The sequence below is a fragment of the Plectropomus leopardus genome, chromosome 16 (genome assembly GCF_026936395.1).
Source record: "Plectropomus leopardus strain MGB_pleo_1.0 chromosome 16, ASM2693639v1, whole genome shotgun sequence".
Classification (NCBI taxonomy): Eukaryota; Metazoa; Chordata; class Actinopteri; order Perciformes; family Serranidae; genus Plectropomus; species Plectropomus leopardus.
The window spans coordinates 28,662,944-28,681,489 of record NC_142191.1 but is presented as its reverse complement, the minus strand read 5'-3'; the positions used below and the strand labels follow the sequence as shown (position 1 = coordinate 28,681,489).

Here is an 18,546-nt window from a genome sequence, read left to right as displayed (position 1 = left end):
TTGTGCTGGAAGTGTCACGCTCTGGCTCTTCCTGTTAAGAGTTTCGCACAATATCCATAAATTTAGCACCTTTGATGGTCTGACCTTGGAAAACAAACAGAAAGCTCATGTCTGGGGCTGCGAGCTTGGGCCAGGATATCAGAGCAGCTGTTTCTTTTCTGCCAATGGAGTGCAGAGTGGGTGTTGAAGCTTTAGACCCTCTGCCCACCCTGGCCGAACAGAGGGAGGGGGAAGAGCGGAGGGAGGGGTGCTGCCTGTTGAGCCCAAGGTGAAAGGGTGCCTCGGACCTGCAAATGGAGACGGAGAGCTAACACTCAATCTGACTGTGAGTCAGGGGGGAGATATGCAGTTTGGATGGGTGCACTGTCTGCCTCGAGCCTGCCTTCTACTCTGAAGACAGAAGCCCTCTGTTGCTCATTTGCCTCTCTGTCTGTCGTTCTTTCTTTCTTTCTTTCTCCCTCTCACTCTTTCTCTCCAGCTTTCCCATCTGTATGTGATTTAGGCACAGGCTCAGGGGAGAGGCAAGTCCGCTAGGGGAGAGGAATCAGGGCAGGGAGGGAGGGAGAGAAAGAGAGGAAGTCCACACAAGTTTGTTTTACAGGACTCTGGCCGGGGCCGGGACTATAGGCGCTGCATCTGGAGGTCGGAGCGGTGGAAAAGTGAAGCCAACGGGAGCAGCCGAGCTAGAGGAGCTGCCCAGAGACTTTCCCCCAGCCAGGAGACACTGACAGACGCAGACAGAGAGGGGGGATCAGTGCTCTACTGGCAAATACACAAATATGGCTGCTAAATCTCTGTCCTGCCTCTGCCTTCTCTGCATCCTATCAGGGATTGCCTATCCAGCTTCAGCCGCCAGGCTTGGGAGACAGCAACAGACAGTGTTGAAAGTAAGTTTGATCTCTTTTGGGCTTGCTGACTGTGCATGCTAGCAGTTTCTGACCTTCTGCACGTGTATATGATGAGGCTGATGATCATGTAGACAAATTTGATGGTGAAAACTGTAAACGATGAAGCGGGTTTGGGTGTGTTTAGGTTAGTTTTGGTTGTTTGGGAAGCTGTCTTTGGACTTCTATGTGTCGGTGTGGACCTCATAATGGTCCTGCTTTGTGTTCATCAGACGTACCCCAAGGCTAAAGCTCAGATGGGCTCTGAGTTACTGTCTCCACCACTGTCATGCCCCTCCCGCTCCTCCCTGGCAGTTCCCTAATGGAAACCAGCTGCCAAATGTTGAGCAACACCCCAGAGAGAGAGAAAGAGGGAGCACAATAGACAGTAAGGGCATGAGAAGCCATAAGGTACTACAGGCCAATGTTCCCTTGGCTTTGCATGCACCAAAGGATATAAACTCAAAGGCCAAACTTTCAACTGGGCAGAAAAGTTTCTTTAAAAATTGAAATCATACTGTCTTTTCTGGGTCAGTTATACTCTGTACATTTTTCATTCTATCAAATCTATTTTGGTACTGTTTAAGGCCATTTTTTCTGCAATTGGCATTCAGTGTATTCTGTAACTACCTCCCCATATAGCAGTTTAGTTGTTGCTGGTTATTCTGCATTTCCCAAACAATTCAAGTTGTGTACCCACAAACCAAAATTTAACAATTAAATGATGCATGCATGTACTTGACAGGGATGTACTTGAAAGTTAGATAGATAGATAGATAGATAGATAGATAGATAGATAGATAGATAGATAGATAGATAGATAGATAGATGGATGGATGGATGGATGCCCACAGTTAGCCCACATCCACAAGTGCATCTCCATTATTCATATCATGCAGAATACAACATACAATCACAATTTTGCTAATACTGTGCTGGCCTATGACAGAGTTAACAGTCGTCTTTTGTCTTTTTTTTAATTGGCATCAACCAGCAGCTCGGTTGATGCCAACCGAGGTTTGCTGGTCGGTTTGACAAGTGTTGGTTGGTTGGTCAGTCAGTCAGTCGGTAGGTTAGTTGGTTGGACAGGTGTTTGGTGGTTTGTTTCATTGTTTGGTCAGTCAGTTGATGGCTTGCCTGCTTGGTCAGTCTGTTATCAATTTCCACATGTTTTTGCAGTTTTTGCTCTACGAGGCTGAAATTTGGTATGGAGGTCACAGCTACCGTGAATTCACAGGCTTCAAACCAAGATTGCATGAGTAATCCTCTCAAGTTGTCTGCACTGTACAACCGATACAGTGGTGTGGAGGTCATGGAAGTGGATGGGCGTGTAGGGCATCTTTCATGCAGGAAAATTGAGTTGATTTCTTATCACAGAATTACATGACTGACATTTTTCCTAGTCTTAAGCGCATGTATTAGTTGCCTAAGACTACCGTAACCGTTACTAATTTGCCATGACCACTTTCTTTACCTAACCTGATCATACCATTGTTGAAATTGAGGATTTTGCTGAAGCAAGAATTTTAAAAATGCTGGCGATCAGCATGAAAAATTTGCCGTCTGAATACTGAAAACTCAATCTGAGCAAAACCATTCTTAGTGCTTTTCTTTAGAGCAACAGCTATCCTTAAGCCTATAAGCCATCACATATTTGCAAAAACTCAACCTAAAATTATGCCCTGATTTCTTTATCTACAAGGCGATTCCATGGTTGACAGCCTTTCTTGTAGAATTTTGATGTCATCCTAGTCATAATTGCTGCACAGCCTTGTGTAATGTACATAAGCAAGCTGCAAGTAAGTGGAACAAGATGTCAGGCCATAGATAACCTACAACTTTATCCTTTTAAAGAAATGTTCCGTGACACTGTGACTGTAATTATGCGGCTGCTTTAAAGCTTTCTGGGTTGATTTGTGTTCATTGGTCACATAGAACTGAGCCAGAGAGCCACGATTCTTGGCTAGGCCTTTATAGTGACTAAGCCCAAAACTGGTCAGTATGAATAAACATCCTGGGAAAATGTCAAAGAGAAGGTAGAAAGAGAAACAAGTGCAATTTAAACCTTTCGTTGTCATTTATTTGCTGTTGTACATGTTTGTTTCTCAATGTCTGAGTTTTCCCAGGAGGGGGGCTCACCCCTGCAGCTAGACTGTCTGTGCACAGTTATTGAGTTGGAATGAGATTCTCATGACCCGGGATCTTTCCCATCTTGAGGATGTTCAGAGGAGTTAGCATGACTAAATCCAGTGTCTGAAACCCCTCTTCAAGGTCAATATAAATACAGCAGCCAGCTCCAGTTGGGAAGCAAAGCGGAAATGAGATACAACCTTAAAGCTTTAACATTTAATCCACTTAATACTCCCACTCTGGGAAAACTGTAGGCAAACAGATGTACACAGAAACACACAGAGCACATAACATATACGTTACCCTTATGAAACACAATTTTAAAGATTCAATTGTCCGTCATTGAGACTTCCAACCAACACACTGCAGAGGGAGGGCATGGATGACCAGAGAGTGTGTTGACTTTGGACAGCACTCATCTGCAGAGCCAAATCCTGTTTTTGTGCTTGATACCAGCTTCATTTGTTCGTCTCTCTATCATAGAGATGCACCCTTGTGGTGTATCCTATTTATTCACCGCACAGGAAATAAACTGTTAGATACTGAGACGAGGCAGCTTCACATGCAAACAGAGAGAGGCTATATAACATGCTGAATGTCATCTTTGTTCTCCACTGTAGTGGGCACAGTGGGAGGGCCACAAAAATAGTTCACATTACTGAGTGTGCTCATAGTTGGCAGAAGGCTGCGAATGTCAATTGTTTTAATTTCCATGATAATTAGGGATGAATTAAAGTAGCCACCATGTTTTCAAATCCTATTCAAACACTGATAAAACAGCTTGACCAGCTTAAGATGGTTAAGCTGGTTGATCAGCGTGTGTGACCAGTTGAAGGTGTGTTTTTGCATCATTTTTGATGGTTCAGCCGGTAGTATCAGCTTGACATGGTCACTCTCGCTGGTTTATCCTTTGAAGTTCCTGTAAAATTGAAACCAAATCAATGTCCTTGAGTATGGAGAAATAACTGTGTCATGAGGGGGAAGTATGTAAAATAAAGGGCATAAATCAGTTAAGTCTGTTGTCATAGGATATGCATAAAGATAAATGTGTGCAGCTTGATAGACTGGTCATACCACCGTGTCTGGCTGGTGGTCCACCCAGCTAAACCATCAAAAACCTTCAAGAACTGGGTCAGGACCATCTAAGACCTCCTTCAACCAGCTAAAACCAACTGAAACCAGCTATACCAGTATTAGCTGCTTTTAGCTGCTTTTTCCAGCAAGGTATTCTATATTATAGGACTACCTTCAAGAGAAATTGGTTGTTTTCTTTGTGAGAGTAAGATGAAAAGATAGATATTAACCTTATATCTGTGCTTTAAGTACCTGGCTACAGTTAAGACTTTTTAGCCTAGCATCAAAACTGAGACAGAGGCAGCTAACATTAGCCTGGCTCTGTCTAAAATTAAAAGTATGGCCACTAACAGCTTGCTGATGATGTTTCACCTAATCGTTCTCAAACTGGTGGGCATGACAAGGAAGAAAAATGTGCAATATAATTAAATTTGAGTCAGTGGTTAATGGGGAAGCAATAAACAAGCAAGAGTGTTGTCACGCTAGCAAGGCTAGCAAGACTAAGGTTTGCAACCTCTTTTCCAGAGGAAAGACATGTAGAGCACATTTTGTCAGGGGGAAAACAAAAACAGGTAATGCTAAGCAAACAAACATGTCAGCCAAAACAAATTTATAACCACCATCTTACTCTCAAATTCAATCTAAATGTAGTGAGAGAGATTTGTGTGGCTAGGTTGTTAGCAAACAATGTCAGCTTGCCAGCACTTATACAACAGACGTACGAAGTAGAGTTGGATCTTGGTACTCTTGGTACTACCCACTGTTTAGAAAATTATCTGCCCCTTTAGCTGCTACATGCTCCACTTTGTGCACCAGCTAGTCTCTAACTGTGTCTGCTTTTTCTTGCTAAACATATAGCCTAGCATACAGTGCTTTTAGGACGAGCTGGAAAGCATATAGTTAAGTTAAGTTAAGTTAAGTTAAGTTAAGTTAAGTTAAGTTAAGTTGATCCCTGCTTTTAGTCAATATGCTAAGCAAGTGCAAGCCTTATACTGACACACATTAAAATTGATATTAATCGTATCATTTCACTGGAAATAAAGCAGCTTTATGCATATTTCCCAAAATGTCGGAGTATTCTTTTTAGGTCTTAAGCTTAAATCACAAATGCAAATAATTACGATACCAAGTCATCCAAACAGTGAATGCAAATGTTATTTTCACAAGCTGCTGGGTTATATACTCAAGATGCATTCCTCTCATTTTAGAGGAGTCTGAAGAGTGCACGTCCTACCTCAAGACCATCTGCTGCACCTCCGTGTAACCCTCTAGCCCCCTGCCCTGCGCTCTCCTGTGTATACACACTGCAGCTGTTTGACCCATCACACACTGTCACACAGCTAATAGGTCTTAACCAATTCAAAACACTTTTAAGTGGCTTTACAAATGGTAAGTAGCTCAGGATCTCAGCGGTTTTCCCATAAACTTGTGGTTCATTGCTCCTAATGGCTTGGACTACCATTTGGGGCCCAAACTTTAATCTTTATTTCTGTGAGCACCAAAGTCATGTGCATCATTAGCTGCAGTTTTTTTTTCGGATGTGTTTACATGGAAGGTTGACAGATGGTCTTGATGTATGGTATCAGTGTATGTGCACTGTGGGTCAGGGAAAGCCACAGGAAAAGAGATCTGCAGGAAGAATCAGTGCTGCTGTTCACAGGGTGTTTCACATTTGCTGGCTACAGAAGCGTGTCTTTGTCCCAAAAGCCCATCCATGAATAAATCAAAGGAAAATGTTAATCATAAATAAGCATTCGGGACTGTATGTCTGTGGAATTTTCCATCCTCTGGGTGCATCAGTGTCCAGTTAACTGAGTGGAACATGAGGGTCAAAACTATGAAGCGCTTACAGACTGCTGCAAACAAAGTGCTATTGTACGCTTCATCGAATGGTGCTGCTTCAAATGCTCAAAGATGTTCAAAGGGCAGTGTGAGGGGGTTGGGAAGGGTATGCCTCTGAACTCTGACATCACACCGTCCTGAGAAACTGTGCTGAACAAACATCTGACAGGATACAGGTCTTAAGATGAGTGTCTGTATATGGGAGGGTGCTGCTGCCATTCACAAGGAATTTCCAAACAGCTCACATGGTGAATGTGTCATGTGAAATATTTGTAACACTCAGTTTATACAGAGGCTCTGGCTTCAGGGGCCCCCTGACCCTTTAGGCCCCTGGGCCTGTGTCTGGTGGGCCTATTCCGTATCTACTGAATGCTTGCAGAGCTATTTTTTTCATTCATAGTTGAGGCTGAGATATAGCCATGTTTTGATAAGTGAGTGAGCTTATGTTAGAAATACAACATTGCATAGCTTTTCTTTGAATATTCACTTAGATCATGACTTCTCAAGTATTCGCCTGGTTTCATTTTGCATCCCTATCTGCCTGAGTAAAAGGGATCTAGCTTTCGGTTGCCTCTCCCATGAGGTTTCTTTCATTTCTTCTGTATGTGCTGAAAGGATTATTTCCTCGTCTTCTTACAGAGCTCAGGCTGGCTCAGGAACAGTGTCGGCCTATAAACCCACTGAGACGTTCTATGTGACTTTGGACTTCATTTCAGTTGAATTCACTTTTTTCCCCCAAACTCATTGAGTTTTGAAAATAAAATAAAAAACTTGTTTTATGCTGTCAGTAAATGCTTATATTGTGACAAAAATGAACACACTTTAAATAAAATGTAACACAATCTTACAAATACCTGAAATGACCACAACCTAATAATAATAATAATAGTAATAACAATACATTTTATTTATAGAGCATTTTTCAAGGTACTCAAAGACGCTTCAAAAGTAAAAAAAAAGATCATACATTAGAATACACTAAAATACACATTAAAATACACAAAACATGAATGTGCACATGACATTAATTACACATTAAAAGCAGTAGAATAATAACAAGAGATGATGTTGATATTTTCTTGGGGTTTTTTTTGTTGTGTTGTTAAGCAACCAAAATAATTCAACGCCAAAGTAATCTTGATGCAGGACTTTGGATGATGGACCAAACAGAGTGCTGTTGCATCAGGCAGTTCTGATGGTGATAAAGGTATGGTTTAGGGTTTCGGCAGCAGAGAGGGAGAGGGAAGGCTGTCGACAAGCTGTTTTTAAGGTGGAAGAAGGCAATTCTGGTGATGTGGTTGACATGTTGTGCAAGCTGGCTTGCATCAAGCGTTTGATTTCATTGAGGCAGGTGGTCAGAGTGGAGTGAGTTGCTGTGGTGATGGATTTGGTGGAGACATAGAGCTGAACATCATCTGCGTAGCAGTGAAAGTTGAAACCGTGGCAGCCAATGATGTTACCACAGAATGATAAGGAGCATGGGCAATCTACTCAATATTGCACATTTACTGAGAACAATGAATGACAGATTATACCCGCAGTATAAAGGACTATAGTGGCTAAGAGGACTTCAAAGTGAACTGCATCATGGTCGGTGGTTCAACTGCTGTTTTACTTTTTATGCCGCCACATCATTACCAGCCCATTACATCCCATTCATGTAAACCTGCTATCTCAAGATCACCTTGGGTGGATTTACTCAAATTTGGTACAAATGGACTCAAGAATGAACTGATTAGATTTTGGTGGTCAAAGGTCAAGGTCCATGAGACCTCGTCTGCCCCAACTTGTGAAAGCAATATCTCAAGAATACTTTGTGTACAATTCTGCAGATTTGTCACAAATGTCCACTTGGACTCAAGGATGAACTGATTTTGGTGATCAGAGGTCAAAAGTCGAGGTCACTGTGACATTGCGTACATCACGTTCTTGTGAATGTGATATGTCAAGAAGGCCTTTTTGGCACAAACATCCACTTAGACTGTAGGATGACCTGATGAATCTTTGGTCAAGTTCACTGTGACCTCATCTGTCCCATTTTTTTGTGAATACGATATTCTAAGAACACCTTGAAGGAATTTCTTCAGATTTGGCACAAACGTCCTCTTAGACTCAATGATGAACTGATTGGATTTTTGTTGTCAAAGGTCAAGATCACTGTGACCTCATCCGCCCTGTTCTCACAAGAATACCTTGAGGGAATTTCCTCATATTTGGCACAAACATCCATTTGGACTCAATAGTGAACTGAAATTTTGGTGGTGAAAGGGCCATAAGTTAGGTTCACTGTGATCTTGGCTTTTTTCATCTCTTATCTTCGTTTACTGAAGTATTATTTCACATTTCTGTTCCTGCTGCAGGTGTGTGCAAAGGGATTTTTCCTGAGTGAACAAAAAATATGTTTGCCATGTAACTGCAAAGGCCATGCAGACCACTGTGAAGACATCACTGGCGTTTGTTATGTAAGTTTCCCTACATTTATCACCACAAACTGAAGTATTATAATGAACAAATCACTTTAGTTCCCTTCATTTCCATCATCAATATAGTATCTCTAATACTTTTCTGATATTGTCCCTTCTAGAACTGCAGGGACCACAGTACGGGTGATTTCTGTGAAATGTGTGAAGATGGCTACATGCTGCATCCTTCCCTGGACGGACACCACACCTGCCAGCCCTGCGCCTGCCCCCTCTCCGTCTCCTCCAATAAGTAAGCCAGTCTGTTCATGTTTTTGCGGCCACAAGTCTGCGTGTTGGCAAGCTGTGGGTAATCTCTGAAATACTTTCCCCTGTGTGTGCGGCCAGCTTCGCAGTGCGCTGTGACAGAGGAGGAACCGTTCTGCGGTGCAAGTGCCAAGAGGGGTATGCTGGACATTCCTGCGAGAGGTCAGTGCTGAGCAGGCTGTGAAAAACCATTTGGGAAGTTAAATAAATCAGATGTACCTGATAATGCTTTATTCAGTGAAAACTGCAGATTACTACTGGATTTGGGAAAATTCAAAAAATATTCAACAAGCATGCATACAGCAAATTCCATTGCAGGCCACCATAGAATACCTGCAACATGTATTTATGTAGCAACTTCTTATCTATCTTCCATATTAGATTATAATCAACACTTTTTCAACCCACACACACCTACTGTTACAGTGAACAGACACAATGATTTCCAGTACATTTTTCTGATTTCTACATCTACCATCTCATCCAAAATTAGCATTTTCTGTGAGAATATCAGCAAAACAAGTCCTTTTGATGAACATCTATTTCTAATTCAGCAGAGAAACACACAAGAATTTGTGTTGCCAAAGTTGCGAAGAGACACATCTGTCATCGCTTCCATCTATCAGCCAGTGTGCTGCCTCTGTATTTACAGTCGTTGAGTATGTGCTACTTTCTCACTGTTAAGACAAAAAATTATGTGCAAGTTGGTGGTAGCAGTCATCATGTTTGGTTGGCACAATCTTTGTGGATTTCTGCTTGTCTTCAATGCAACTGGACAATAAACAAGCAAATGAAAAAAAACAATAGCAATAGCTGTGACTGCATCAGCTCGTTGCCACCTTTTCCCAACTGCCCAGAAGTTTATCAACTGTCCTCTGGCCCATGACCATCATTTTTGGGAAAGTCTGTGAATCTATTTGGAAGTTTAACACCTTTTTGCAAAAGGCCTCTCCCATTACCACCCAGCATGAACACAAACATATGTTTTTACAAACCTTCCTGACCTCCATGCAAAATATCAGCCTTCTGTGGCAAAAACTGTGGACACCAAAGGGTGGGGAAATATTTGTGGACTGACTAACCGGCAAAGCGAATTACAGAGCTGATGGTGCTGCTTTGAAAACACATATGTGTTTTGCAGCATTTAAAAAAAAAAAAAAAAAAGTTTAAAAAATTGCAAAAAAGATCACATTTAATAAAAAAATACGCAACTGAAACATTATTAAACATTAAATACAGTGAGATGGGTAAGAGCAGTATGATCTGACATGAGACATGTTTTTAGCAGAAGAGCGACATTTTTAGTAGCAACGTTAATCACTGGATTTGTTTGGTACATATAATAGTAAGAACTCCCAAACATGCTGCCGGCTGGGTATATATATTTTAAAAAATTTGGAGTTTGGAATGAATCCTCAGGGTCTGGGTTCAAAGACCGAAAATCAAAGTATGAAAAAGTAGATTTTCCTTAGCTTGTTCATTTTAACAGGCAGTGGAATTGTCAGTCACCTGCAGTCTATCCCATCCAGGTGTGCCCCGGGTTACTATGGCAACCCAATGGTGATTGGAAACTCCTGTAAGAGATGCGACTGCAACGGCAACTCTGACCCCAACCTAATCATCAACGAGTGCCACAACGTGACGGGCCACTGCCAGCACTGCTGGGGAAACACCTCTGGCGCCAACTGTGAGAGGTGTGCCCCGGGTTTCTATGGCGACGCCATCAGTGCCAAGAACTGCAGAGGTGAATTCAAGATATGTTTGATCCACGCTTAAAAGACTCATAATGTTTAGAGGAGGTTATGCTGTGGTGAAGGTATTGTTTTTTTATGAATGTTCTATGAAACCTGAAGAATTCTGTTTTTGCATCTTAAGCCAGAAACAAAGTCGGATGTATAATGAAGGCGGGAAATTAATTTAGCTTGTTGACACAGTTGCTCTGGCTGACTGTTGGGCATTCTCGTCATACTACTACATACACAGTGAAAGCAGGTCAGCATTCCTCCAGGTCAATGCAGTACAATTGGAGTCACCATATGGATAGTTTTACTGTTTTTTGACCACATATTTACTTATATTTATCCTGGTTGTATCAAAGTGAATATATATGCAGCAGCTTTGTATTGTGTCTGTAATCCAGAAGCTGTTCATTGGAAAAACATGCCAAGGTGACAGTTTAGGATCAAGGATTACCATATGCTTTTAGAGGCTCTACAAGTCCAAAAATAGCCCTTTCCACCGTGCTTGTGATGTCAGTTGACCTCCAGTGTTCTCATCATTGAATGTACCGTGTGTCTGTTGCAGAGTGCGAGTGCAATGAATGTGGCACCTCTTCGTGCGACGACAGGACGGGAGTGTGTCACTGCAAGCCGGGCGTCACCGGACGTCTCTGTGACCAATGTGAGGTGAGTGACGCCATGTGACTCTGTGTACATGGTGCGACTATTGTTTTTTCTGGGAGATTCAGAATCTCATGTGAAGTGGGCTAAAGAATAATTCCATTATTTTTGCAGCGTCATTCAAATAAAAAATAAAATTCACTGAGAACGCTGCGGCATTGACAGTAAGTGGTAAAAGCAAAACATTCACCAGTAACATCATCTCTGTTGTGACAGTAGCCTAAGTAAAGCAGCGCTTTCTGAAAAAAATTAGAGATTGTCAACTAGAAATGCAGGGAGTTCGAACCAGTTTAGCCAAAATTATTTTGAAAAAAAAACAGTGAACAGTAAAAAATAGAAACGTTTCGGAAAAATATTTCCCTGCTTGCTGCTGAAAGTTTCTAGTTGAAATATTTATAGTTTTATCTTTGTTGTCACTCAATCTTTTTCATTTAAACATTCAGTCAAACATACTGACACTATTAACTTTATACAAAAATACAAATGATACAGACATCGATGATTCATAGTCAATCAATAAATATATACATAAGAATAAGTTTTAATATATTAACAGTATGAGTCAACAATTTTGGAAATTATGTAACCAAGTTAAAGGAATACTACAAGCCCCCAACTGATCATTTGTATATCAATTACTCGCCAGTATTACGATGAATTTGTGAAGAAAACGTTTCTCTTGCATGCCTACACGGTGAACGAAGGATCCAAAAATGTCTCAATTTTTCAGTTATATGCTCAATGCTTCCCGAACAGCTCTGTCCAACAGGAAACCGAAGTAAAAGTTAAACTTTTCAACACAAAGGGCCATTGGATTCTGGCTTTAAAAGGATTGAAGCCAGAATCCACTGGCGCTTTACCTCACTGAACACAGGAACTGTTGGTTTACCACTGCCTTGATTGGTAGTTTGTTTGAACCAACCCTTTAAAAAACCAAAGTCTCACATTAACATAAACTAACTCACTGAATGAGGAAGATAAGCAGCTCCTGTTTTCAGAGAGGTAAAATTACAGTTTTTGTCAGTGGAATCTGGCGTTGAAGAGAGCATAGATAAGTTTCAGTCTCAGTTCAGTTACCTGTCAAAAGAGCTGTGTGTTTGGGAAGTACTGAGCATACAGCTGGATTGATAATACTTTGATTATACTGAATGAGTTTGTAAACAGATGTTTTGATTTAGTTTTGCAGTTATTAAATATGGATCCCTATGACTGAAAGAACTTTTTCCATCTTTGGATTCTCATTTCATCTCATTTATGCCAGAAAAAAAATGAAGGTTTCAAATTAAACATAACACAAAACTGATATACAAAAGGTCATTTGGGGGGTGAAGTGCTCCTTTAACCCTTTGAAACCTGGATCAACAATTCTTTTTTTGTGCTGCATTCAAGCACCAAGTATTTAAACCTTTGTGCCTTAGTTTGATTTCTTTCAAAAATACAGGGAAAAAACAGCAATACGCAACTTGGAAAGATTGCCGCATAAATAGTAAGAAATTTGTGAAATTATAAAATTATTTTCGAAAAAGCTTTATTTCTAATTAGCATAGTTATAAATCCAAAATTATTTGACAAAATTTTTGTATTTTTAAGCTTTTTTTTCAAGGTATTTCCATGTTTGTTTATTTTTTTAACATTCCCATTTGTTTTTTGTTTGAGTAGTTAGGGTTTTTTTAGATTTTGAGGCAATTTTCTTGTACTCTTTACTAATATCTTGCTAATGTCTTGGTCATTAGTTGCTCATTGCCTCCTTCCCATGTTTTTGAAAAAGAAAATAAAGCAAGCCAATTGCAGAACTTCTAAAGGGTTAAATGATGCAAAACAATAGGTTTCATAATGAGCATGGATCCAGACACTGGGATCTAACATTGTTTTTCATTCATGTAATCTAGGAGGGCTACTCTGGTTTCTCCAGCTGTCAGGGCTGTCGGAGGTGCGAATGCGGGCCAGCTTCTATTCGCACCACCTGCCATCCTCTCACCCACAGCTGTCCGTGCCACCCGGGGGCCGGAGGTCGTTACTGCGAGCGCTGCCTCCCAGGCTACTGGGACTACAGCCCTTCCGGCTGCCAGAGTAAGTCATCTGTCCGTCATACGACATGTCAAATGTTCTCTTGCTCTCTTGAAAAAAACTCCAGACCATTTGTCGAAATGTTCAATGCAGATAACACTTTCCCAGAGGAAAAACTGCACTGAGCACTCATGTTCCCACACCCACTGCCACAGTAGTACACATGATGTCAGTGAAGCATCTGCTGAGAGATGTGACCCTGTGGCCGGAGACTCCGCTGAGAGCTGCATGACATCACCATGCAGCCCGAATCTCTCTCTCTCTCTACACACACACACACACACACACACACACACACACACACACACACACACACACACACACACACACACACACACACAGCTGCTAAAATCATCAGTCCCACACAAGAGAGGCCAACAAGACAGATGTGCAAGCCCCAAGCCAAAATACCATCTGCTGGTTTATATTTGATAACTGCGCTGACCTGTTTACAGCTGATCAACAATTTAGGCTGATGCTCCGAACTATCTGTCTCACTCTCAGTGAGCGAATTGCTTCTGCATCTGTTTTTTACAGAGTGTGACTGTGAGAGCGGCCACTGTGATATGCATACAGGAGAGTGCCTGCCAGAGGCCGCAACAGTCAACCTGTGCAACATCAGTAAGTGGATTTAACAGCTGTGACAAAGACTCCACTCTACAACTGCGCTGTAATGCTGTAACCCGTTCATATTCTGTTGTTTAAGGTTGTGATGAGTGCATTTGGCATCTGATTGGAGACTTGCGGCTGTCCAATAAGACACTGGATCAGCTGAGAGTCGGCGTGTTGAACATCTCAACTGGTGCCGCTGCCAACGACAGGATCAAATACTACAATTACACTGCTCATCGACTGCAGGTACATGCACACAGAAGAATAAATGCAGATGTAAAAGCACGAAATACAGTAAAAAATACATTATTTAATGGCAAGTTAAGTATTTTCCAACTTGGACCCTATTTTCTAATGTTTTTGTGTTGTAATAATAATAATAATAGTAATAATAATAATAAACTTTATTTGTATAACACCTTTCATACAAGAAATGCAGCCCAACGTGCCTTACAAGAAAGAAATTACATGCACCAAGTGTTTCACATCAAAACACATGAAATACAAAAACTCTGTCTGCACCCACAATTTATGTCACTAAATGTGCAAATTGTTATCACTGACATGATCAGATTGTTATTTTAAGTGTCTGACAGCTCAGTGTCCACATGGCATTTTTCTTTAGCAGAAATGTGATGGCAGGGTGCTTTGTTTTGTTTTTTGTTTTTTTTAATTTAATGATGCGCTGCTTGTGGGTTTTGTTTCTATGACAACGATATCTCAACATTAACACTAACTCGAAAGCTAACATGATGATAAGTTAACAAAGATAACAAAGTACACAGTAAACAACAAGCTTACAAAGTACAACAAACACCAGTAACATTGTCACTATTGTGACAGTAGCCTAACTAAAGAAGAGGCATTGTCACCTCATAGCGCAGGCAGCTGCCGCACAAAAAAGGCAGGGCGCTCTGAAAAAAGACACCAAGGCTGCATGCAGCCGCATACACCCGCTCTTCGTGGGGAACAGTTGACAAAAGACGCCAGCATTTACAAAAAAACATGAGGTGGACACAGACACAAGACACCCCTACACAAATCAACCTTATTGTTAAAGAGTAAGATCCTTTTTGTTTAATAGCCAAACCAAAGTGTCCCATGTGCAGACAAAACCACAGAGAAGTATCACCTGATGCTGTATTTTCCCCTGTACTCTCTAGAGATTGTTTCCCTTATTTCACCTCATTTTTGTGGTTTTAATGCCTGCATATACCTTGTTTGGTCCAGTTTCCTGTCAGCATGCAGTAGATTTCAGCAAAAAAAACTCTGACTGTTCACTACCGATCCAATACCAAATGACAGACAATATTAGCGACTCGTTGGTGGGGTAGTACGTGATCACAGATCAGTCCAGTGCCGCAGTGTAACTGTTTCTGAGGTTTTACATGTTCTTTTTCTTTTACACGTTCTTTACATTTAAATAAGCTGGTCTGATTACATGCATTTGCTTTGCTTCCAGGCTCAATTTCAAGGCTGGAGAAACAAGTCGGCTGTGATGAAGGTCCAGACTGGGGAGCTGGAGAAGGCCACAGAGGAAGTGGGCTCGGACATCAAAGAGCTGGGAGAATCGGTCAGCACAGCCATCATCTTAAATTTAATGCACATTAACCATTTAAGTGAAGTCTCTGGAATTTAAAAGGCTTTAGAAGTTCAAGCCAATGTTATTTTCCCCTGATGAACAAATGATTCATTAGTTCCATATGCATCACATTGACAATCAGATTAGTATGAAGTTTCTATACAGTGTGTCAGTCACACACTATACATTCTTTACGTCACTGGTTTCCAGTCACAGGGTCCAGTTTTTGTCCTTAGTCATTAGTTCAAGGTTAAATGACCACATATTCAATTTTATTTAAAATGTATACAAGTGGGCTTAGAACACAATAAAATAAAATAGATTGCAAAAATAAAGTTCAATTACTAAAAACTTGGTAAATAATAGCACTGCAACCAAAAAAGTGCATATTATTGCTTTAAGATCAGTGAAATAAAAACGCAGTAAAGGCACAGCATGTTACTTGGGCGAATAATACCAAGAACATGCCAATAAATTGCTGAACAGCAGGACACTTCAAAATAAAAGCTTTGCACTGCAATTTCACTGTAATTTAAAACAAAGTCTTTTTTTTCTTTTCTTTTTTCAAACTTGACATGTGACCCACGTTTGGACAGCAACACCAGTTGGGAGCCACTGTTTTAATAAACATAACATGCCCCAACAAAGTTGGACCTGAACCATTTTTCTTAGACTTATTCGATCTTTGTATGAGACATCTGAGAGTTCCAGCTTGGTCTTTAAAAGTGAAGTGACTTCACCCGCGGACTGATGTGTCATTGATTAGTTTTTGTGGTGGTTTTTTTTCCAGGAGAGTGTCATAAAGACTCTGGGGGACAAGCTAGATAATGACACGCTGGAGACCCTCACCGTGGCCGAGCAGCTCAGCACAAACCTCACTGATCTCAACACACGCATTGAAGGTACCATACTGCACCGGTCAAGTCCAGCTGACTTTCTTAGACCATCAGTGTCTTATGCATTCCCTGCAATCATCAAGTCTAATGAATGAAGGAATAATTTTATTTCAGTGACATGCATCATGAGAAACAAATTATTTCACACATTTTTTTTCAATCAGTAACTAAAAAAGGAATAGGCCGAAGCCAGCGCTTGTTTGTGCCTATCTTAAATCAACCAAAAGATAACCCTGAATAACAAAGAAACCAAAGAAACAAAATAAATGAATTAATTTAAAAAAAATACCATAAACAATAATCCTCTTTTATTTCACAATATAATCATCCCGAATTATTTTACAATATAATTATTTTACATTAGGATTTGTAATCATTTTAAGGTGTGTTTAAAAGTCAAAAGAGAGCAACAGAATTTCAGCTCATCACTGAGTTTCATATTTTGACTCCCCAAACTGAAATTCATCCATATTTTACATTTATTCTCACTTTACATGTATCAAAAACACTCTTAAAGTGTGATTTTCTTGTCTCAGTTTTAAAAAAAATAATAATACAGTGAAGTTGTCATACTGGAAAGAATAAATGTCGCTGACTAGCTTTGAGACTTACAGCCCACACAAAGTCATTTTCAAACTCATTAAATATATAGTATCTTACTATTTGACCTTGAAGTCTACACTTGAAATACGAGTAATTTATATATGTAGATTCCTAACTTGTCTGTGTGTGTTAATGTTTGTGCACAGAGATGATCCATGACTGGGAGCTGTACAGTGTTCAACAGGAGGTGGATCCAGAGGTGGCCAGGCGAAACACTAAGGTGGCCCAGGGGATGGTGACCTGGATGAGGACGCTGGATCTGTCCCCACGAGAGCCCATCGCCACTGACGAGTCCACTGAAGCCCATGACTGTGAGGAGACACACAGCAGTTCACACAACACAATATCCCAATATCAGGATACTATTATGCTCATCATTCTCAACAAATATATTAAAGGTCCCATGAAACGGCTAATAGAGTGCTATTTGGTTAAGCATATGAAAATAAAAACAGGAAGCTAAGGAGGGACTCTTTGCAGATATTAGCTGACATTTACATCAGCGGTAGCATCTGACCTCAGAAACAACAGCTGATTTTAGCTGTTATCAGTCCATTAAATGGCCGTTATCAGTGGTATTAAAAGTCATCGATATAAGGGGGCCTGTCACACCTACTGTTGGGTTGAGAAGGCCACTATCAGGCCATTATATGAAACTTTCTGCAAGAAAAGGCTTTCCTGGAACTTTTTCCCATGTGCAAGAAAGTCCACATTAAGGGTAGAAGGAAGTGAAAACAAAACAAAACATATTTTTCTGCACCTAACCACATCCTTTATGCACCTAAATCTAAGGAAAGTCAAATTGAAACTTAACAAATTGGTAATAGCCAATTTCGTTTTTGACCTCAGACAACAGCCATTTCATGGCCCGATAACATCTGGATCATGAGGGTGACTGAGCCAAAATTGTTTTTGATTTTTCATTTAATACTTTGTGTATGAAATATAGCAAGTCCATTGCTGTCAATTGCGTTGGCCTTAGTGTCGACAGTAGCAAGTCATGTTTCATTCAGATGTGACATTAAGGATAAAGTAATGACTGTGACTGTGTCCCCAGTGCTGAGGCGTATCCGACAGTTGGAGAAGAAGTTGATGATCACAGACGGCCGCCTCCCACCTGTCAGGGAGATCTTGTCCCGCTTCTCCACCAAACTGTCGGATGCACAGAGCTTTCTGCAGAAAGCGGCCAGCGCCGTCCAGGAGACAGAGAACAGGAACAAGGCCAACGTCCTGAAATTCCATAGGAATGAGGTGATTTCCAGTGACCCCCAGACTCCTGCTGTATGACCCCCACCCCACCCCTCCATCCTCCCTGCTGGTAGGAAGTGTACTGTAGTGATGTCTGCTTTATCTCCTCTCACTATGTTACAAACAATGTTGAGTTTGCTAAATTGCTCTGAGGCACCTGGCTCTAGAAGACACAAGAAGAACCTATCCTCAGCATGCACTGTGTGCATGCAGAAGTCTGTGAGAGAGAGATGTGGTTGTTGTTTGCCAGGCATGTCCGAGAAGTCTATTACTGGTGGTATTTAAGCGCCGAGAACAGAAACACAAAACCATCTGTGGGAGCTTTGCACTGTTACATTAGGAGGAGGCCCACACAGGGGGAGCAGCAATGCTGCAATACAACATTTCTTTTCCCATGATAATATCCAAAGCCTACACACACAAAAAAATATGACTTTATTTTCCCATGATAAAGCCCCCAGCCAACACGCAGAATCATTACTG

At 40.9% G+C, this 18,546-nt stretch overlaps 1 protein-coding gene across 1 annotated transcript in view; it reads left to right on the top strand.

Annotated features, from left to right (window-relative positions):
- The first annotated feature begins 280 nt into the window (after positions 1 to 280).
- lama4 (laminin, alpha 4) overlaps positions 281 to 18,546 on the top strand; it is a 41,453-nt gene continuing 23,187 nt past the window's right edge. Inside the window, exons 1-13 of the mRNA XM_042503348.2 lie at positions 281 to 887; positions 8,291 to 8,392; positions 8,515 to 8,642; positions 8,738 to 8,818; positions 10,186 to 10,400; positions 10,961 to 11,061; positions 12,945 to 13,125; positions 13,660 to 13,743; positions 13,829 to 13,980; positions 15,197 to 15,307; positions 16,107 to 16,218; positions 16,962 to 17,126; positions 17,873 to 18,066. Coding sequence (XP_042359282.2) covers positions 780 to 887; positions 8,291 to 8,392; positions 8,515 to 8,642; positions 8,738 to 8,818; positions 10,186 to 10,400; positions 10,961 to 11,061; positions 12,945 to 13,125; positions 13,660 to 13,743; positions 13,829 to 13,980; positions 15,197 to 15,307; positions 16,107 to 16,218; positions 16,962 to 17,126; positions 17,873 to 18,066 — 1,734 coding nt within the window. The 5' untranslated portion in view covers positions 281 to 779. The remainder of the gene's footprint in view (positions 888 to 8,290; positions 8,393 to 8,514; positions 8,643 to 8,737; positions 8,819 to 10,185; positions 10,401 to 10,960; positions 11,062 to 12,944; positions 13,126 to 13,659; positions 13,744 to 13,828; positions 13,981 to 15,196; positions 15,308 to 16,106; positions 16,219 to 16,961; positions 17,127 to 17,872; positions 18,067 to 18,546) is intronic.